Here is a 21,690-nt window from a genome sequence, read left to right as displayed (position 1 = left end):
GAGGTCCTGGTTTTCAAGGAGCATCGATCAAGTTTGGTCAAATTGTTTTTAGATTTTAACGGTGCTTCGCGATTTTAGCCTCCTTCCTACAAAATCTTGGTTGCATCTGATGGCGGCAAGATCACTGTCTGCATGGAATGCGCAGGCAGTGACAATGTGAACGTCTTCGAGTCCGTCTGCTTCACGCTCACCGTTACAGCTGAGCTGTCACGGTTCATGAACTGGATCACCACCCGGTTGTCTGGGGTTACGAACGCACAGCGATGGAAGCTGCTCAAAGTTTTCGTCTTGGGGAACTCGATGCGCTTGGAGCCGGCCGGGATAAACTTGGAGAAGTGGCCCATGATGTAGAACATGGGCTGCTTGTAGAACTCGACGCCGTTCACTTCATCCACCAGGATCAGTGCGTCCACGTTGTTCTGCACCCAGGTCGGACCCCCCGTCGTATCGAGTACGAGGTTCCAGTCGACCCAGCCAGCGACGTTGTTGTTCAGGTCTTCGATAATGTCATGCGCGTAGTTTTCAGCGCGCGACCAGCTCTTATCAGAGTCAGTGAGAGAAACACCGGATCCCGTGCCCAACCAGCTTGGCAAATAACCTTCACAAGCTTCAGTTGCGAGCATGAAAACGTCTGGATACTTTTGGTTGAAGGTCAGCAGCTTGTCAAAGTCACCGCCTAAGCTGAAGAAGAAGAAGTCGAGATCACGGTACCAGTGGAATCCGAGGCCACTGATGTACTTTAAAGCATCAACATCCTCGAACGGTGCTAAGCGGTCCAGTATGGTAGACTTTTGGTCATAGCCAGCGATGATCTTGAGGTCAGGGTGGTCCTGTGCCATTCTCGGCCCCAAGTCCAGCTTGATGAAATCACGTTCTTCGGCAGCCGTCAAACGTAGAGACTGCCACGCTGACGTCTGTAAAATCGACTTGGACGGCTCGTTCTGCACCGTCATAGCCCAGAAATTGATGCCTTCCTCCGAGTACGCGTCCAAAAACTTGGAATAGTACAGTGCCAGCGCCTTCCAGTATTTTTCACCTGGCTTACCCTTCACGTGACAATTGAGCGTCGTGTTCTCGGTGGTCATCCACGTCGGAGGAGCCCACGAAGATGCGAACAGTTTGATGTCTCGTGACGTCGTGTTGAGCGCACGCTGGATGAGCTCAATCTTGTGAGACGCTGAAGACTTGTCCACGTTGATGGAGAAATGCTTCATCTCGAAGTCATCCACTACGTCGTTGTATGAGTAAACGCCAGTGGAAAAATCCGTCGAGCCGATCGGGACGCGCCCTAAAGTGTACTGAAGACCAGTATCGGAGAAGTACTGATCTAGCACCATCTGCTGCAACTTTGATGACAACTTGTAGACGTTGATGGCCGCCGCGTCCGTGAAAGCGCCCCCGAATCCGATCATCGTCTGGTACTGCGTGGACACGTCGATGGAGTAGGTGGGGCTGCTCACAGTCGTTGAGTCGACATTGGCCACCTTGTAGGCGAAGCGGTCGCCAGCCTTGGACGTGGTGTAAACTCCCACTTGGTCCGTTGTGAGGCTGGTGTAATTGTTGGAGACCGTATCACACTGCGTAGCATTGCAGACACAGACGCCTTCAAGGTTGGTTTGGTAGCGCGTGGACCAGTTGCTACAGGTGGCCAAGGCTTCTTGAGTAGCAAGTAGCAAGCCTGCTAGGGTGGTCAGCAGGCACGGAACGAGCATGGCGAAGCGGCAGAAAAATTGACTAGTTGCTTGCGGCGTTGCTGGCGGATTCGAATCTGACTGCTTCTATGTGATGTTGGTCCAATCTCACCGTGGTTGGATACAGGATACCAGAGCAGAACGATATGGTTGCAGCTGTGGAGTATAAGTGTGTTTGGTATTTCCATGATCTCATGGTGACATGGCATTTGTCATATTTGATGACGATAAACTGATCCCGGGTAGTGTCATATGTAAGTTCGAAGCAGACGTAATGGGTGTGCAGGGTTCTGCTCACTCATAGGTGACATGATGAGTATGGAGCAAAGTATACGCATCAGCTACGCTGGTTGACTGTGAATACTGCTGGAAGCCCGACGGCGATAAAGGCCAAGAAATGCTCACGTAAAAGAGTCTGCTGTAACGAATCCAGGCTGCTGAAACTAACGAGCAGACCGTGTTATATGAAGTGAGTCATATTTGATGATGCAGACTGGTCCGTAGTCAGTTTTAACTTCTCGAGGGGCAGACGCCATCTTGTTCACCTTCTGGATAACGCGGAAAAGAATCATTCAAGTCCTGTGTCGTGATCACACTATTTGTTGAAAACAACGGTTTGGATCGATGTGGGGCGGATTACAACTTCCACCAGCTTTCCACTTGGCGCCAGGATCTTCACGGTCTCTTCACTGTTTCCCTTATTGAACATGATCGCCACGTACTGGTTTTCGGGCGTCAAGAAGGCCGTCCAGTCCACATCACTGAGTCGCGACGTGCTTCCACTTGCTGCTGTGAATTTGAGACGTACAGATCCAGGAGTGAGGAACTTGGAGAAGTGACCCATGACGTAGTACATGGGCTGTTTGTAGATCTCGTTGCCATTGGTTTCGTCCACAATAATTGGCGCATCCACGAAGTTCTTCGCCCAATTGGGTCCACCGTTCGTGTCGAGTATGAGGTTCCAGTCGGTCCATCCAGACACGAAGCTGGTGAGGTCGTTGATGATATCCTTCGCGTAATTGTGTGCTCGCCACCAGCCAATGTTGAAGTCGTCCAGCTTCACTCCTGCACCAGTGCTCGTGACGACCCAGTCCGGAATGTAGCCCTCACAAGCCTCTGTTCCCAACATGAACACGTTCGGATACTTGGTGTGAAAGGTAGATAGATCACTAAAGCTACCGCCAATACCCAGCGGGAAGTCGACGTTGGAGTACCAGTGAATACCCACACCAGCCACGTATTGAGCCGCCTCGCTGTCTTCCAGGGCTGCCAACCAACTTAGCAGATGGCTCTTGTTGTCGTCCATGATGATAAGCTTAAGATTCGGGTGATCGGCCTTCATGCGAGGTCCAAGGTCTTTCTTGATGAAGTCACGCTCAGTCGCTGCTGTGAAGCGGAGACTTTGCCACGCGTTCAGCTTAATAAGAGGCTCATCAGGTTCATTTTGCGTCGTCATGGCCCAGATGTCGATCCCTTCGTTCTTGTACGCAGTGATGAACTTGGAGTAGTATAGTGCCAGAGCTTTCCAGTACTGCTCGCCCGGATTCCCCTTCATGTGGCAGTTGAGCGTCGTGTTCTCCTTCGTCATCCACACTGGTGGGGCCCACGAAGACGCAAAGATCGAGAGATTGCGCTCCGTCATGTCCAACACGCGGTGGATCAGATCCAGCTTGTGCGTGGCCGACGACTTGTCCACAGCGATGGAAAAGTCGCTCATGTCGAAGTCGTCCACAGTGGCGTCGTACGAGTAAATGCTAGTGGAGAAATCGGTGGATGAAATAGGGATGCGACCTGTGGAGTACTGAATGCCGTCCACCGAGTAATACGCGTCAAGGATCATGCTCTGGATCTTGTCGTTCATCTTGTACAAGTTGATGGCAGCAGCATCCGTGAAAGCGCCACCGAACCCGATAATGGTCTGGTATGTGGTGCTCGCATCGATGATCAGATCGGCGTCAGCAGAGGAGCCATCGGTGAAAGTGGCCGTCTCGTAGCGAAAGCGTTCACCGTCTCGAGTGGTGCGGTATACCCCGACCTGACCCGACGACAACTTCAGATAGTCATTCGGGAACGTTTCACAGGCTACGGTGCTGTTGCAGACGCAGACACCATCGAGGAATTTCTTGTACCGCATGGACCAGTTGTTGCAGTCGATGGCCTGGGAAATTGGCAGCATCACTGCAAGAGCGACGAGGCTGCGCAAAGGAAAGCGTGGCGTGATCATAGCTCGCAATGCTGACAAGTGACGTTATTGCGCCGGGGCGAACGATGTGCTTGCGACGTTGATGTTGAATTCCGAAGTGGCAGGAGCTGAGTGTCAAGCACTTCCAACGCGCCTTTAGGTGTGTCTGTATTGCAGACGCTGTTGCCGCTGTGCTGATGCCGTTGCCATCTCCAACGGCAGCTGCTCACGTCAGAACAGCTTCCGGAGTTTGGAATCCAGACTGGGAGTTCCACTGCGACTTCCAGTGTAGAAACATCTTAGCTGTGTCAGTGCTACTAGTTGTGGTACGCGAAGTTCAAGGCAATGCACGTTTTGCTTGGTCTAAATCAGACTCTGAGAGAGCTACAGTCACTTCAATGATGCGACGCACACTTAAATCGGACGAATCGTCCGGCCATGAGTCCAACAGGAGCCGCTGTTCGATTCAATGGACGCTTACCTTTTAATACCGGGCAGCTACAGACTGTAGCCTAGAGTGCCAAATGCAGACTGCATGGACTAATTCAGCGGCTAGCACTTTGCAATGCGATCAATTGTCATAAGCTCAAAATGCCAAACAAGGGTTTAGTCTGCTTCTTGCCAAGATGCTCTTGGTGTTCGAGATGCCCATCATAGTTGGCTTCAACGTCACTTCAACCAGTGACTCATATTGATGTGTACCACAAATGTTACTGTATATCCGGATACTTTCCGAATTTTTGTATATCCGGATAGTTTCCGAATAGATATGCGTATGTTTGAAAACTGATGTTCATCACACCACTACGAGACCATCTTTTCGTAACGGATCATGGCAATCATTTCTCGACCATCGATTACGATACGGATCAGTACAAAGCACCTCGTCCATGACGTGTGCAACGTCTTCAACCTCCTTGTGAATCTGAATCTGCTCCTTGGGGCCATGCAAGCAGCGCCTTCTTTGACCGATCGGCACCGCTGCTGCAATCTCTTTAGCCTCGCAAGGATTCACTCGCACACTCTTTCGCGCTGCATCGGAAGTCATCACCCATGACTGCCTTGAAGCCTCTGGGCGGCGGCGGCGGCGAATGCTGCACTGCAGCCTGCAGGCTCGGTTGGAGCCAGCACCATTTCCCAACTCGACTGGTCGAGACAAAGTATTCATCGCGTCTGAACATCGGAACATGCTGGTGATCAAGCCCTTCCACTACGTGTTGGCGTTCCTGGCGGTGCAGGCTGTGAGCGCAGCCAACGACAACTGTACGTCCTGGTCGGAGCGCTACCAAACGAACCTCGAGGGCGTGTGTGTCTGCTCGGAAGCAACGTGCGATACCATCTACAATGGGCATTTATATTTGTCGGGCAACGAAGCTGGCGTATTCACGACGAGCAAGGCTGGAGATCGCTTAACCTTCTCGACTGTTGACATGGAGACTACGGCTAATGACGCTGCGGACTTCGTTATTGACACGACAACGACGTACCAGTCGATTATCGGCTTTGGCGGCGCTTTCACGGACGCATCGGCTATCAACCTGTACCTGCTGGACTCTGGTCTTCAGGACCTTCTCGTGGACGCGTACTTTGCAGACGATGGACTGCAGTACAACATTGGCCGTATCCCCATTGGATCTACCGATTTCTCGGTGACCATTTATTCATACAACGATGTGGAGGGCGATTTGGCCATGGAGAACTTCAGTATCGATATGGACAAGGACAAGAAGATCCCCTTCATTCACCGGGCCATGGAAAAGTCCTCCCGAGGCATGAAGTTTTATGGATCATCGTGGGCACCGCCAGCATGGATGACCACGGAGAACACGACTATCAACTGCGCTGTCCAAGGTTACCCGGGCGGTGAGTACTGGGAGGCTCTGGCGCTATACTACTCCAAGTTCGTAACGGCCTATGAGAATGAAGGGATCCCGATTTGGGCCATGACGACGCAGAACGAGCCCACGAAGCAGTTCGCGTTCAAGTACTGGCAGAGTCTTCGGTTTAATGTCACCACGGAGCGTGACTTTATCAAGCGCGACCTCGGCCCGCGAATGAAGGCCGACCACCCCGACTTGAAGATCATCATGATGGATGACCAGAAGGACTTGCTGCTGGACTGGGATGCCACGCTACTCGATGCCGACTCGGCGCAATACGTGTCGGGTGCTGGTGTTCACTGGTACAAGAACTTGGACTTCCTGGTGGATACTGCGGGCAACTTCGCTGACCTCGAGACGTTCCACGAGAAGTACCCGGACATCTTCATCTTGGCGACGGAAGCGTGCGAGGGCTATCTGCTGGATGGTATCGTTACGGGTGCTGGCCCCACCCTCCAGAATCCGACGTTCGCGTGGCAACGCGCTCAAATCTACGCGCGCGATATCATCGGGGATCTTGCTCACTACGCTTCGGGCTGGACGGACTGGAACCTGGTGCTCAACACCACTGGTGGACCCACATGGATCGATAATTTGATCGATTCGCCTATTCTGATCGACGAAGAAGGTGGCGCTGAGTTCTACAAGCAGCCGATGTTCTATGCAATGGGCCACTTCTCCAAGTTCCTGCCGGCTGACTCCGTTCGTGTGTCCCTGACCACCAGCTCGAGTGCTTCATCGACCCTCACTAAGGTGGATAGCGTGGCATTCTTGACTCCTGACGACCAAATCGTACTCATTCTTTCCAACCGCGACAGCTCCGCGCACGATATCACATTGAGCCTGTCCAGCCAGAAGCTGAGCACCAGTGTTACGTTGGAAGCTCTTTCGATCAAGACAATTGTGGTCGGTGAGGTCGAAGGAAACAGCAGCTCCAGTGCCAACCCAACGACCGAGACGCCGAGCACAACAACAGCTAGCCCCATTTCGTCCACCTCTGGATCCTTCACTGGCAGTTCTAACTCTGCAACAGAGACTCCTAGTGCGACAACATCGACTGCTGCTTCTTCGGCCTCGGAGAGCCCGGAGCCCACTACACCTGAGCACAGTTCGTGCTAAGCATTGCTGTGACCACGCTACGAAGGGTCAGACGTTTAACGTGGTGCCTTCTTTTTAAACAGGAGAATATTCAAAACTGGTTCATGCCAATAATCAACTCTTGAGTCAAGAATCTTGTCTGCTTGTTTCTTTGAGCATCATGATGATGATCATCATTGTGGAGGAAGGAAGTTCTTGAAGAGCTTCTTCAGAGGAAACTGCATCTGATCAGATATCTTGACATGTTTCTACCCTCGGTAGAGTCGTCTCCATAAAGAGTGCACACTTTCATCCGCCAGAATGCGACTCCAGCCGTTCGTGTGTCTTCCTGTCGCTGGCGCGCTACTTGTGGGTCACCACGGCGTCACGGCGTCCTGTTCCTCATGGTCGACTCGATTCCAGCAGAACATTGAGGGTGTGTGCGTATGCAACGCCACGCATTGCGACTCAGTCTCGACCGAGTATTTGTCGCTCTCCAGTAGTCATGTTGGGCTGTTCCAAACGTCTAAAGCAGGCGACCGTCTCGCATACTCGACTCTGGAGCTCGATGACTCGAGCGACGACGCAGCGGACCTCATCATTGACTCGAAGACGACATACCAGGAAATTATCGGCTTCGGAGGTGCCTTCACGGATGCTGCAGCTATCAACGTCTATTTGATGAGCTCGGATGTCCAACAGCTCATCGTGGATGCATACTTCTCCGACGCAGGCCTTCAGTACTCGTTGGGTCGTATCCCCATCGCCTCCACAGACTTCTCTGAGTACGTCTATTCGTACAATCCTTCGGTCGACGACTTTGAGATGGCAAACTTTAGTATCGACGTGGACAAGGACCCGCTTTCGAACAAGTTAAACCTGATCCAGCGAGCATTGAATGAGACCTCGGCAGCCAGCCGTAACCTCACACTCTTTGCTTCGTCCTGGGCGCCGCCGGTGTGGATGACGACGAGTAACACCACACTCAACTGCGAGATGAAAGGCTATCCTGGCGGCGAATACTGGGAGGCGCTGGCGCTGTATTACTCAAAGTTCATTGACTCGTACGAAGCGGAGGGTGTCCCCATTTGGGGCTTGACAACACAGAACGAACCTACTAAACAGGAACTCGCTATGAAGTTCTGGCAGAGTCTTCGGTTCAACACAACCACTGAGCGGGACTTCATTAAGCGAGATCTGGGCCCAATAATGAAGCAGAACCACCCGAACTTGAAGATTATCATTCTAGATGACCAGAAGGACTTGCTGCTAGACTGGAACGCCTCACTTTTGGACGAAGAAGCACGGAGTTACGTGTCAGGAGTTGGAGTTCACTGGTACAAGAATTTGGATTTCGCCTTTGGTACGACTGGAGACTTCGACGACTTAGTAACTTTCCACGACAAACATCCCGACATTTTCATTCTGGCGACTGAAGCGTGCGAAGGCGCCCTGGTCAAGGGGCTGGGGACGGGAGTGGGTACAGATCTCTTGAATTACAACAACATCACATGGCAGCGTGGCGAAAACTACGCGCGTGACATCATCAATGACCTGGCCAGCTTCGCCAGCGGTTGGACGGACTGGAACCTCGTGCTCAACACTACTGGCGGACCGAACTGGGCTGATAACCAGGTTGACGCTCCGATTCTTGTGGATGAAGAAGGAGGTGCTGAGTTTTATAAGCAACCTATGTACTACGTCATGGGCCATTTTTCCAAGTTCCTTGTCCCGGGGTCGCTACAGATCCAGATGAACGTGAGTAGCAGTGGCAGTTTGACGTTGGAAAACGTGGATCGAGTGGCTTTCCTGACACCTGAAAATCATGTAATCGTAGTGTTATCCAACCGCGACAGCAGCGTGAAAAGCATTCGCGTGAGTCTTCAAGCCGAGCAGCGTGCAGTCACGGTGATACTGCCGGCGAACGCTTTGCAAACCTTGCTTTTCCCCTCCCTCGAGGGCAGCGAGGCCTCGACAATAGCTGACAGCAGCTCGACAACTTCCTTGGCACCCTCACCGATCATGAGTTTAGCAGCTGCGTTAATAACCACAGTATTCGCAGCATCATTTCGATCCTAAACACCAACGTAGACACCGTTTACGAATGGATACAATTTTGAGCGCGGCTGCTTGGCTTCCATCTTGAAATGCTCGGCAGGGGATCAACTTGTTCATGAATGGATCACCACCACCCAACTCAATTGATATCAGTGCTCCTAGACACGAGTCGTGTCTAGCAGCACGCACTGTCACACGAACTCAACGTCGCCCGCAACTGTACCAGGAAAAGTGACACACGTCAGTATATTGTTGATTTGACCACGTAGCCGATATTGAAATCGAGGGGGATACGAGCGACAATCTTCACAATGAACCTCGAAAAAAAACACAACGAATAGTTTTTGAGGTTCATTGTGAATAGCTTCATCGACGAATGGATTCAAAGCAGAGGTGAGGATGACGAACTCCTCTCTTGCATTTCACTCGTTTTAGCACGCTCAGTCACTGTTCGACGACGGGTCCACGCCATCGAAGCATGGCTGCCGGTGACAGATCAAGGAATGAGAAGGATCGTTTGTACATGTACCGTGCCGCACGGTCCGTGCGTTTAATGAACGCCGTTCATTTTATCTATTTACCATCGAGTCGAGGGGATCGAGTCGTCATATTTGACGTTGGAATCCAACAACTTTCACCCGTAGGAAAATATGCTTCAATGTTATCTCAGGCGGGTGAGATGGCATAGTTGTATTGTAGGGGGCAATATATATTTTGTCCAAACTGGTGGCAGTGTTCTTAGCTACCATATATTTACAGTTAAAATGCCAGGCATCAACTTGGTGCGGAAGATGCAGTCGAGGTCCTCACACGCATTTCGCTGCTCGTTGGAATCCCTCGCTATATGCACCAACTTCAACTATCCGACGACGACTTACGTGAAGAGCGCCACCAAGATGTGACGTGAGCTTGCACAGTAAAAACGGAGCACTGTGCTTGCTCGATACTAGTACTCGACATTCAAGGCGTAGGTAGACATACAGTAGAAATACCATGGCACGACCAGCGAAAGATCGCATGGATACATTTTCCAACACCTGAGTCCTCAACCGCTCTCAATCTGCATAGGAGGCCGATAGCAACTTGCATTACGTGGTTGCCGTCAAACAACCTGCACACAGCTATCGTAGGACACTAATATTTTAGTCACAGCGTGAGCTATCCGCTCAGCTATAGAAGAAACAACTCTGCCTGGTCGACCGCTTGAGTATCCAATTCATGCTGCGAATTCTCAGCAACGCTGCGCACTTCAGGGTGTGCACGGTTTTAGTGGCGGCAAACGGGGTACTTAAGTATCACGTACAGTGCTCCGTAATGGGCATGAGTTGTCTGTGATGTAATCTTGCTGTGTTGTGGTCATACAGTAGGTAAAAAAAATCTTAGCCACTTACACCTTGCTAAATAACATAGAAAACTTGTCCAAGATTTTACGTAATCGCTACCTGTATTGTTGAATGACAGGGGTGCAACAGCAGTACTGCGCTTCAATCTCTGGCCCCAAATCTTCCCTCTTTTCCCGCCGCTTCACACACATGGGCTATGTCATGGCCACTCGACCGCTCACTTCTTCATTTGAGCTCAAGCCGGCAGGACCCGACCTTTCTACTCCGTTCTAAAATGCGCGCCGTCTCATCGTCCATGACCGTCGCCTTCGCCGCTGCGGCCGTCTCCTCCGCCACGGCGCACCGCATGCACCACTCGCATGGTATGCGTGGCCTGCAGATGGACATGAGCGGTATGGACATGACTTCCAGCTCCACCATGGACATGTCGATGTCGATGGAAATGTCCTCCTCTTCGGGTGCCACCACTGCGACTGTTACGTCGGATGAGGACTACACGTGCCCCGTTTGCGGCATGTCCACCAAGGACATGGGCTACGACAACCTGAACCACATCGGATTCGCACACGGCCAGACTGTCTACACGTGTGGCATGGCGGCGCGCACTTTTGATGACTACACCTTCGAAGTGACCGACACAGCGTACCTGGCTGCCAACGTGGCTGAGTTCATCATCAACTCCACGGATGCCACCGCCTACGTCAAGTGCGAGGATTCGTGCGACGAGTGTGAAGACGGAATCAAGGATCCCGTCACAGGCGACGATGTCACAACGTCCAACTACCAGTACGTGTGTCTGAAGAATGGCCAGAAGATCTACTTCGCGTCCACGGCCAGCAAGAATGAGTACCTCAACAGCGTCAACTCAGAGCCGCGCTACCTCGTGGACAGCATCATCTGCGAGAACGAAACGTGTTCGGATGCCGAGAACATCACCGTGCTCAGTGCCGCGGCGCAGGCTTTTGTGCCGGATCTCTCTGCCTCTAGTAGTGGCGGCTCATCGGCCACTGCCAGCGGATCGAGCGCCGCCGTATCGGTGAACTCGCCTACCAGTATTGCCTTCGCCGTGGCGAGCATGCTGGCTGCGTTGGCCGCGATGGTTTGAGCCACAAGTTTGAGTTAGTAAGCCGATCAAGACGAGCAAGAGAGAACTACAGCATTCCGAATTCGACGACAACCTCGCTGTATCATTTTATTCGCTGTAGATTCATTCAATACAAATCCCTGGACACAGACAGTTTAGACTGCACACCGGTGCTGCGTTGTATGATGTCGTCGTACATGGACCACGTAAGCTAGTACAAGTACATGTACTCGGATTCCAACTTTTAGAAGAATGTGATTTCATGGAGAGTATTCGTTTCCTCCTGCTCTACCCGAAAGTTGCCTGTCGATTCCGGCCTGAGTTATCTCGATATTCGTGAAGAGTAAAGATGCGAATAACTTCAACATCGGTAGGACATCATAAAAATGCCTCATCAGTTAGTATTTGTCGTGATGAACCGACTGGTATCTGGTGCTGAACAGGAACCACTTCTTTAAGTTCATCCAATTTTTTTTTAATAACAAATTCTCGGAAGCGAGTCGAGATCCCGATATGGACTGAGCGACTGCGCCTTCCGGAGTTTCCGAAGGCTATTTCATGTTGGTCTCGACAACAAGGGCAGCCTCGAAGAGACCCAGCAAGCTGATGGGGCTGTCCTCCAGTTGTTCAACAAATAATACGCGTACTACGATGTACAAGCACTTGCATCCTCCCTCCTGTCAGTTTCTTGAATTGTGTTTATTGCTCGAATCGCGTATGCTCTCTTAGTTCGCTCTTGGACGAGCCCAGTTCGTCTCCACACGAGACAATATCCAAATTCTGCAATACATGTACGTTCATGAGCGTTGAAGTGCTGTCTTTCTTGCGTCGATGAACCGTCTTTGAACGGTTCATCAGTCAGCTAGCTCCTTGCCGTTGACAAGTTGTCAACGAGTGACTCGTTACGAGCGTGGCACCACGTATCCATCCACACGTCGTGGCATGGACAGTGTCCACTGTACACGGTTGATACCGAGCGTATCACGACCAGTCGAGGGACAAGTCGAAGCAACGCAAGTGATATGTTGTGCTCGTGACTCGCAGGCGCAGACGACAAGAATTGCTTGAAGCAGCGCTGTCCGCCGGCAATGCTTGAGGCAAGATGAGGCGTTATGCCTCATCTTGGTCATCCCTATAGATCAGATCAACTCAACGAAGGCCCCTTCTCCTCGAGGATCCATCTTGGTGCATGAAGCATTCCGTTCACCGTCAAAGGTTAGCATTGGTACTGCGCTTTCGCTGGCTAATAGTCACTTCCGAAAAACCCAGAAAGCCCCCGCATCGCTATGCTTGCCCCCTACCTGCTAACCACCTTAGCAGGCTTGCTACTTGCTACTCAAGAAGCCTTGGCCACCTGTAGCAACTGGTCCACGCGCTACCAAACCAACCTCAACGGCGTCTGTGTCTGCAATGCTACGCAGTGTGATACGGTCTCCAACAACTACACCAGCCTCACAACGGGCCAAGTGGGAGTTTACACCACGTCCAAGGCTGGCGACCGCTTCGCCTACAAGGTGGCCAATGTCGACTCAACGACTGTGAGCAGCCCCACCTACTCCATCGACGTGTCCACGCAGTACCAGACGATGATCGGATTCGGGGGCGCTTTCACGGACGCGGCGGCCATCAACGTCTACAAGTTGTCATCAAAGTTGCAGCAGATGGTGCTAGATCAGTACTTCTCCGATACTGGTCTTCAGTACACTTTAGGGCGCGTCCCGATCGGCTCGACAGACTTTTCAACAAGTATCTATTCGTACAATGACGTGGTTGATGACTTCGAGATGGAGCACTTCTCCATCAACGTGGACAAGTCTTCTTCGTCTCACAAGATTGAGCTCATCCAGCGTGCGCTCAACACGACGTCACGAGACATCAAACTGTTCGCATCTTCGTGGGCACCACCAGTTTGGATGACGACGGAGAACACGACCATCAATTGTGCACTGAAGGGTAACCCCGGCGAAGAGTACTGGGAGGCGCTCGCACTGTACTACTCCAAGTTCTTCGACGCGTACTCAGAAGAAGGCATCGATTTCTGGGCTATGACGGTGCAGAACGAGCCGTCTAGCTCTATTTTGCAGACTTCAGAGTGGCAGTCTCTACGGTTGACAGCCGACCAAGAACGTGACTTTGTGAAGCTAGATTTGGGTCCGAGGATGGCGAAGGACCATCCTGACCTCAAGATCATCGCTGGAGACGACCAAAAGTCCGGCATCTTGGATCGCCTTGCGCCGTTTGAAGACGCTGACGCTTTGAAGTACATCAGTGGTCTGGGGGTGCACTGGTACCGTGATCTCGACTTCTTCTTCTTTAGTTTGGGTGGTGACTTCGATAAGTTGCTGTCGTTCTACGAGGACTACTCGGACATCTTCATGCTTGCGACTGAGGCTTGCGAAGGGTATCTGCCGAGTTGGTTGGGCACGGGATCTGGCGTTTCTCTCACTGACGCTGATAAGAGCTGGTCGCGTGCTGAGAATTACGGCCACGACATCATTGAAGACCTGAACAACTACGTTGCTGGCTGGACTGACTGGAATCTGGCACTTGACACGACGGGTGGGCCGAACTGGGCTGAGAATTACGTTGATGCTCCGATTCTGGTTGATGAAGAGAACGGCGTCGAGTTCTACAAGCAACCCATGTTCTACATCATGGGCCACTTCTCCAAGTTCGTTCCTGCCGGCTCCAAGCGCATTGAGTTCCCCAAGACGAAGACGTTGAGCAGCTTCCACCGCTGTGCGTTCGTAACCCCAGACAACCGGGTGGTGATCCAGTTCATGAACCGTGACAGCTCAGCTGTAACGGTGAGCGTGAAGCAGACGGACTCGAAGACGTTCACTCTGTCGCTTCCGGCACACTCGATGCAGACGGTGATCCTCCCGGCGTCGGATGACACCACCATCCTGTAAGGTGGCACACTTCGTACCCCCCTCCCCCCAAGTTCACTAGGCAAATCACAACAAGTAGCTCTGGTACCAGTCGTCAGAACTGATGGAGGAGGTACTTGATTGAATAGTACGCATTTACACGTTAATTTTAATGGATGACCTGTGAGGCAACTTGGAGTTTCAAGCGCATTAAACCTTTTGAAAACTGCAATACCGAACCCGTATTACGGATGTACTTTAAAATATCCGTTCGCGCGCAGTTCCGGACTATCTTGAAGTTGTGGGGATTTACGACGCGCTCGGGCTAATATAGCTCTACAAGCAAGCTCATTATGCTGCAGAAACCTTCATTCGTATTCTGCAAGCCTCGTCTCGTTAATATGCCTTGTTAAACTCGTACTTTAAAGCGATTCGTTCTCAGATAAGCAACACTTATCATTTGAAGGGGTGTACAATGCTTTTATTATCATTTTTTTTAATAGTAAGCTATCCTGTAGTATTCTGAAGCCCAGTGACTACCAATACAACGATGGAATCACGCGTTGAGCTCCGAACTCGCGCTACGTGATGATTCTGTTTGTGTTTTATATAATATAATATATGGGATCGCTACGATAATCTATGCAAAAATACTATTTATGAGTCAAGTGGCCTCGATTCCAGAAGTGGAGGAAAAAACACAGCAAAACGGGGTGAGAGCGGTACCGATCGCTTCGTTTCACGGAGCACTATTGCCTGGTTGTTTATCCCCTCCCAAAAACCGACGCTATTTTGTATTGACAGTGACCTGGTGGCCTGGAACTGTGCGAACGGATATTACCGGTGCCCGTCAGAAGCAAACGGTACGGTAAATTCAAACGATCTGATTTCCCAGTACATTGAGTCATTTTAACTATCTAAGAGAGAGAGAGAGAGGGAGGGGGGAGAGAGAGTGTATTATCCCTTAATATCCAGTACATGTAGCTGACAGCCAACCTTCACCTATTGCTTCATTCGTAAGTTATAACTCGTTCAATTATGATATAGTTTTCGTATGATGCATTGGTAGTTTTATGGTGCTAACAATGGGTCTTTTAGAGTTCACCAGGTTTTCAGCGTCGGCTAAAATGTCACTAGCTGTGTCGATATCGGGCACTCCAAACAATTGGATAGTACATTTTGAACTTATATTTCAACATATTGAATTAATTTGCCATTTTGAGGTTGAAAAGGTGCTCTTCAGTTGTACCGAAGGAGTGTTGCCACCAAAATAGAAAAATGGTCGCACAAAATCAGTAGGAAATTACTGATTTATGGAAATTCCTCTGGAAACAGTCGACACCCGAAGTGTTACCAAAGCGAGTTTTTCCCCTTTGCTGCGAAATCCAGCGCGGATTCACGCCATTTTAACATTGCTATTTCGTCGTAGAAAGTGGAACTCAGCTTACGGGTGGAAGTCCAACCAGAGCGCTAAGATCATACTAGTATTTAGCTGCCCCTCATATCTCACCAAGATAATCTTTATTTATTCATGCAACTAACGATGAGTCATAATTTGTCCTGGTTAACAAACCTGGTACGGGTAACTTATAGGCCCAGCTCTTGCCGTCTACCAGGATAACATTATCGATGGGACTGTCAATATTCCCAAGGCATGCAACTTTTCAAAATAATACAAGTATCAAGATAAACGGACACTTTAAAGAAGAGCAGATCTTGAAAGCTTGATCATCCGCATCTGGCAGTGGAAGAAAGCAATACGGACTTCGATAACCGCTGAACCTGAAGGCGGGACCAGCAATGTAAAGCACTTCCCAACGCACTGGCAATCCCGCACGAGCTTTGAAGAAGCCTTTGACAAGTTCCCAGCTTGGCATCACCAGGATGAAGGTTCTGGCTCCCGTTGCTGTTTTCGCCTCGAGTCTGCTGCTCGCGCCCAATGCGGTGTGGGCTGCATGTTCCAGCTGGTCGTCGCTCTATCAGGACGTATTGGAGGGCGTCTGTGTCTGTAACGCAACCCAATGTGACACTATCGTCGGCGACCACGCGAACCTCAAGGAGGGTGAAGTGGGGATCTACACTACGGCTAAGGCCGGCGCTCGCTTAAAGTACACGGTTGGGAAGATCGATGCGTCCCCGGTTGACGAACCCACGTACACCATCGATGTGAGTACGCAATACCAGACCATGCTCGGCTTCGGTGGGGCTTTCACGGACGCAGCGGCCATCAACCTGTACAAATTGTCTCCCAAACTGCAGCAATTGGCACTGGACCAATACTTCACCGAGGAGGGTCTCCAGTACAACATGGCTCGAGTGCCTATCGGCTCCACCGACTTCTCAACGAGAACCTATACATACAACGAGAAGGTGGATGACTTCAAGATGACCAACTTCACTATTGCCTCCGACAAGGCTCCATTCTCGAACAAGATCGACCTGATCCAGCGCGCACTGAATATGACCGAGCTGAAGTTGTTTGCGTCTTCGTGGGCACCTCCGCTTTGGATGACGAGAGGAGACTCGGTGGTCGATTGTAAGATGAAGGGAAAGCCCGGCGAGAAGTACTGGGCCGCGCTGGCACTGTACTATTCCAAGTTCTTCGACGCCTATAAGGAGGAGGGAATCAACTTCTGGGCTATGACAGTCCAGAATGAACCTGAGAAGCCCCCGCTTGCTGTTTCGCAGTGGGAAACAATGCGTTTGACTGCCGAGGAAGAGAGAGATTTTATTAAACTGAACCTCGGTCCGTTGATGGCCAAAAACCACCCCGATCTGAAGATCATGGCCAACGACGACCAGAAACCCGGTCTCTTGGATCGCTCGGCGCCGTTTGATGACCCAGAGTCGAAGAAATACTTGAGTGGCCTTGCCTTCCACTGGTACCAGAATCTTGACTTTATTCTACCAGGCGCTGGCAACTTTAAGAACTTGGAGAAATTCCACAAGGCACATCCCGACATGTTCATGCTCGGAACAGAAGCGTGTGAAGGATTCTTGCCCGGCATCATCGGTACTGGCAAGGGACCCTCTCTGGACAATCCAAAGAAGGCTTGGAAGCGCGCGCAGAATTACGCGCGTGACATCATTGAGAACAGCAACAATATGGCTGCCGGCTGGGTCGACTGGAATCTGTTCCTGGACACGGACGGTGGTCCGAATTGGGCAAAGAACATGGTGGACGCGCCGATTCTTGTTGATGAGCAGAATGGCGCCGAGTTCTACAAGCAACCAATGTTTTACATAATGGGTCATTTCTCGAAGTTTGTGCCGCCGGGATCGAAGCGCATCGAGTTCCCGAAGACAGAGACAATTAGCGACTTCCACCGCTGCGCTTTCGTTACGCCGGACAACCAAGTTGTGATGCAGTTCTTGAATCGCGACGACGATCCTGTTAGTATTAGCGTCAAGCAGACGGATTCGAACACAATCTCGCTGACAATACCGCCCAACTCGATGTCGACAGTGATCCTGCCAGCCTCCGAGGACACCAAAATCCTGTAGACTGTTTAATGGGCATCGCAAGCTAGCAAAAACACGGAAAGTGGTGTTCGTTTCCGATATCAATCGTGCTTTTCACTTAAATAAAATAGATCGTAAAATTGCTAGCAACTCGATTGAGAACTTCAACGCCAACATTGATGGCACGTCTGGCAGAATCTTGGTGATGGTCTTTCCCTACGCAACACCTGGAATTGCGCAATTCACAACACAAAATCAGGAGACTGGCTTGCAGGTTCGAACCGTTCGAGTTGCCTCAACTTGCGAGGAGCATGCGAACCGCTGGGTATCTAGCGGTCGCCGCAGTGGTGAGTGCAAGTGTGTCCTTCGCACCGCACCAGGTGCTGGCCGTGTGCTCCAGCTGGTCTTCTCTGTACCAGGGCCATCTGGACGGTGTTTGTGTCTGCAATGAAACTCAGTGCGACTCGGTTTCAAACGAGTATCTGCGTCTTAGAGAAGGTCAGGTGGGTGTGTTCACTACGTCTCAATCCGGAGCACGACTCGAGTACGAGGAGAAGAAGCTGCATGCGAGACCGGTGAGCAGCCCCACGTTTTCTATCGATGTTTCGACGCAGTATCAGACGATCATCGGCTTTGGCGCTGCGTTCACCGACTCAGCAGCTATCAACGTTTACAAGCTGTCAAAGAAGCTCCAGCAAATACTTCTGGACCAGTATTTCTCGGGAAAAGGGCTCCAGTACAACCTCGGACGTGTATCGATCGGATCAAATGATTTCTCCACGAACATATACTCGTACAATGATGTGGAAGGCGATCTCGAAATGGAAAACTTCTCTATCGACGTGGATAGAGCTCCGAACTCCTATAAAATTGAACTAATTCAACGGGTGCTGAGTATGACGTCGCGTGACATTAAGCTTTTTGCTTCTTCGTGGGCACCTCCTGCGTGGATGACGAAAGAGAAATCAACTATCAATTGCCATCTCAAGGGAAAGCCAGGTGATGAAAACTGGAAAGCACTGGCATTATACTACTCTAAATTCTTCTCAGCTTATAAGGAAGAAGGCATCAACTTCTGGGCGATGACTGTACAAAATGAACCTGAGAAACCCCTTCTCGCATTTGCTAAGTGGCAGACATTGCGAATCACTCCTGAGGAAGAGAGAGATTTCATTAAATTTGACCTTGGGCCGAGGATGAAGAAAGACCACCCTCACTTGAAGATCATAGCGAATGATGATCAAAAGCCAAGCATTCTGACTCGTTTGGAGCCACTGGAGGATCCTGATTCGCTTCAGTATATTAGTGGCGTCGCTGTTCACTGGTATCGAAACGTGGACTTCGTGCTTGGAATGGGTGGACACTTTGGCAAACTCCAGGAGTTCCACGATGCTTATCCAGACCTTTTCATCCTTCCGTCTGAAGCATGCGAAGGATATATGCCAAACCCCTTAGGAACGGGTAAAGGACCTTCTCTCACAGACCCAGACAAAAGCTGGACTCGCGGTGAGAACTATGGTCGTGACATCATTGGGGACTTGAATGGCTATGCAGGCGGTTGGACTGATTGGAATATGGTGCTGGACACGAAAGGAGGACCAAACTGGGCGAAGAACATGGTAGACGCGCCGATTCTCGTGGATGCTAAGAACGGTGCCGAATTCTACAAGCAGCCAATGTTCTATTTCATGGGGCATTTCGCCAAATTCGTGCCGGCAGGTTCGAGCCGCATTAAAATATCATTAGCTGAAGACTCGGAGACTGAGCTGCAGACTAGCGCGTTCGTCACCCCAGAGAACCAAATCGTTATCCAATTTTTGAACCTTGAAGGCTCTGACGAGGTGGTGAATGTACAGACGTCCGACTCCAGCACTTTCACAGTCCAAGTGCCATCGCACTCCATCGTAACAGCAATTTTGCCACCTTCAAAAGACACCACCATTCTCAAGTCAAGTGCAAAGTAACGTTAAATACCCCAAATACAAGACTCTAAAAGATGAAAAGGTCCCAATTTCAAGATTCGATTTGCTCAAGACGTCTCTTCATTTTGCGATAAGTATAGTAGGACTTCTGCTTGACAATTGCAATGTCCCGCCTCGAGACGAAGCCGCTGTTGCCTCTTGGCAACGATCACTCACTGCACAACGGCGAGTCGTATGCTCGGCGCCTGCTTTCGATCCCGCGAGAGGTCATCCCGCTGTCTCTCTTCGCGTTCGGGGGACCTCCGGCTCACCTTGCGCTCGCCCACGATCGATTCGTGTGTACGTGTGTCAATATGCACCACCCCACTCACAGTGCACAAAACCTAAGATAATTATCGTATGCATTGATACAGATAAGCAGAAATGGCTAACGGACGAGAGGTTTTTGGAGGTGTTGTCCATTGCATCGGCCATCCCAGGCCCGTCATCGACGATGGTGTGAAATTAATGGAGAAATACACACTGAACGCGGACTAAAATGTTGAATATGACAATTTTGCTGCAGACAATCGCCGCTATGGGGCTGTTCCGTGCTGGACCACTGGGTGGGCTGCTCGCCCTGATCTTTTGGGTTCTGCCCGGGTGGATCGCTTTGACGGTCGCTGGCTTCGGGGCCAAAACTTATCTCCAAGGTACTCTGAGGAGCAGGTGAATATTCAAAGACCTAATGCTGATTCTTGTTTTGATCTTGCCTGTAGAGGGCCTTCCCGTGTGGCTGACCGGTTTGGCACCAGCCGCTGTGTCGATCGTCGTGATCGCAGCGGTTCGGCTGTGGCAAAAAGCGTGTGAGGATGACACGGCTAAGAACTTTGTAGCTTCGGCCTCTGCCTGTGTGATTCTAGCTACACAAGGCATGTCATCACTGATCTTCCCGGCGGTCATGGCTGCAGGCGGCTTCATAATCTTGATCTCGACACTATGTGGCTATTCCCAACCTCCGGTCACTAACGATCGGGTTCTCTCTAGCCACCTTGAAAGGTAGGTGCACTGTTAAAATCAGTCACACACGGCACGGCCTTTATAATGATTACCTTTTTGCTGAATTGCAGGCAAATTGGAATTCATCCGATTGCAGGTGTCCTGGTTGTGCTCTCGTGGTTGGTAGTTCTGGTGCTACTTGCACACTACCACCCACAGAGCGGTGGTGATCACTCGCTGCTATCGCTATTCTACACTTTCTATTGGATCGGCTCCATCATTTTCGGCGGGGGACAAGTGATGCTACCAATGCTGCTGGACAACATAGTGATGGCTGGGTGGGTCTCGAAGGAGCAGTTCTTGATTGGTCTCGCTCTTGTTCAATCTCTACCAGGCCCGCTGTTCAATATCTCGGCGTATCTTGGAGCTCTCATCTACGGTGTTCCCGGGGCTTTCATTTCGAGTGTTGGTCTGTTCGGTCCCGGTATAATCCTCTTCTTTGGCCTGCTCCCGCTGTGGGAACGCGTGCGTGGCAACAGGAGCCTGCAGATTTTCCTATCCGGCGTCAATGCATCTGCAACTGGACTCATTGTGGCTTCCTTTTTCTTGTTGTGGGACAAAGCAGTACATACTAACGCGAGCGCAGCGGTGGGGCTCGCAACGGCGTTGATGGTTGGTGTGTTTCGTGTTCCAACGTCGATGGCTATCATCGTTGGAGCCATCTTGGGCTTTCTGCTCTCCCCTGAGGTCTTCGATCTCGGCCAGAAAGATTTCTGCAGCTGATGTGCTGGAATGCAGTGTTTGTAGTCTTCGGTTTATAGGTGCTGGAGCTACTATTAGGCAGGATGATTTTCGTTTAGCGCTAAGGCCTGATGGCTGAATAATACCATTCTTTAGTATTAATACGACACACATGGGTATTCGTCTTCCATCTGGAAGTGGCGAAAGCGAAGTCAATTCCACCGATTTTTCACTGGTCAGACCAGCCCGGTGCCATTTGGTGGTTCACTCGTGCTCTAGTTTCTATGACGGAATCCCTGCCGCAAACCGTGAACATATCGTCACTTTCAAATTTATAGTGTACAGCACTAACCACGATGAAGATACTCACCCTTGCGTTGTTGCTAGTCCTTTTCGGTGTCG

General features: G+C 50.8%; 9 protein-coding genes across 9 annotated transcripts; 7 read left to right on the top strand and 2 right to left on the bottom strand.

Moving 5' to 3' along the window:
- Window positions 1-7: 7 nt before the first annotated feature.
- On the bottom strand, window positions 8-1,795 carry PPTG_09217 (hypothetical protein). Its single transcript, XM_008904100.1, has one exon. The coding sequence runs from the start codon at window positions 1,710-1,712 to the stop codon at window positions 87-89; it is 1,626 nt and encodes a 541-aa protein (XP_008902348.1). The 5' UTR covers window positions 1,713-1,795; the 3' UTR covers window positions 8-86.
- Window positions 1,796-2,286: 491 nt separating this feature from the next.
- Window positions 2,287-3,915, bottom strand: PPTG_09216 (hypothetical protein; the record flags this gene model as incomplete). The annotated part of the gene is made up of 1 exon (XM_008904099.1): window positions 2,287-3,915. The coding sequence occupies one exon, from the start codon at window positions 3,913-3,915 to the stop codon at window positions 2,287-2,289; it is 1,629 nt and encodes a 542-aa protein (XP_008902347.1).
- A 774-nt stretch (window positions 3,916-4,689) lies between these two features.
- Window positions 4,690-6,984, top strand: PPTG_09215 (hypothetical protein). The gene has a single exon (XM_008904098.1). It carries the CDS (start codon window positions 4,965-4,967, stop codon window positions 6,870-6,872), a length of 1,908 nt encoding a protein of 635 aa, XP_008902346.1. The 5' UTR covers window positions 4,690-4,964; the 3' UTR covers window positions 6,873-6,984.
- Window positions 6,982-9,610, top strand: PPTG_09214 (hypothetical protein). The gene has a single exon (XM_008904097.1). It carries the CDS (start codon window positions 7,152-7,154, stop codon window positions 8,907-8,909), a length of 1,758 nt encoding a protein of 585 aa, XP_008902345.1. The 5' UTR covers window positions 6,982-7,151; the 3' UTR covers window positions 8,910-9,610.
- An 826-nt stretch (window positions 9,611-10,436) lies between these two features.
- PPTG_09213 (hypothetical protein) lies at window positions 10,437-11,602 on the top strand. Its single transcript, XM_008904096.1, has one exon. The coding sequence runs from the start codon at window positions 10,506-10,508 to the stop codon at window positions 11,334-11,336; it is 831 nt and encodes a 276-aa protein (XP_008902344.1). The 5' UTR covers window positions 10,437-10,505; the 3' UTR covers window positions 11,337-11,602.
- Window positions 11,603-12,261: 659 nt separating this feature from the next.
- Window positions 12,262-14,395, top strand: PPTG_09212 (hypothetical protein). Its single transcript, XM_008904095.1, has one exon. It carries the CDS (start codon window positions 12,602-12,604, stop codon window positions 14,225-14,227), a length of 1,626 nt encoding a protein of 541 aa, XP_008902343.1. The 5' UTR covers window positions 12,262-12,601; the 3' UTR covers window positions 14,228-14,395.
- A 1,327-nt stretch (window positions 14,396-15,722) lies between these two features.
- On the top strand, window positions 15,723-17,795 carry PPTG_09211 (hypothetical protein). The gene has a single exon (XM_008904094.1). It carries the CDS (start codon window positions 16,070-16,072, stop codon window positions 17,687-17,689), a length of 1,620 nt encoding a protein of 539 aa, XP_008902342.1. The 5' UTR covers window positions 15,723-16,069; the 3' UTR covers window positions 17,690-17,795.
- A 110-nt stretch (window positions 17,796-17,905) lies between these two features.
- Window positions 17,906-19,611, top strand: PPTG_09210 (hypothetical protein; the record flags this gene model as incomplete). The annotated part of the gene is made up of 1 exon (XM_008904093.1): window positions 17,906-19,611. Exon 1 carries the CDS (start codon window positions 17,959-17,961, stop codon window positions 19,609-19,611), a length of 1,653 nt encoding a protein of 550 aa, XP_008902341.1. The 5' UTR covers window positions 17,906-17,958.
- A 122-nt stretch (window positions 19,612-19,733) lies between these two features.
- On the top strand, window positions 19,734-21,330 carry PPTG_09209 (hypothetical protein; the record flags this gene model as incomplete). Its single annotated transcript, XM_008904092.1, has 5 exons — window positions 19,734-19,908; window positions 19,983-20,065; window positions 20,135-20,261; window positions 20,328-20,607; window positions 20,679-21,330. The coding sequence occupies 5 exons, from the start codon at window positions 19,734-19,736 to the stop codon at window positions 21,328-21,330; spliced, it is 1,317 nt and encodes a 438-aa protein (XP_008902340.1).
- Between the last annotated feature and the right edge of the window lie 360 nt (window positions 21,331-21,690).

Source organism: Phytophthora parasitica, assembly GCF_000247585.1.
Source record: "Phytophthora parasitica INRA-310 unplaced genomic scaffold supercont2.17, whole genome shotgun sequence".
NCBI lineage: Eukaryota > Oomycota > Peronosporomycetes > Peronosporales > Peronosporaceae > Phytophthora > Phytophthora nicotianae.
Note: the sequence above shows the minus strand (reverse complement) of the source record. Positions and strands in the feature narration are given on the sequence as shown.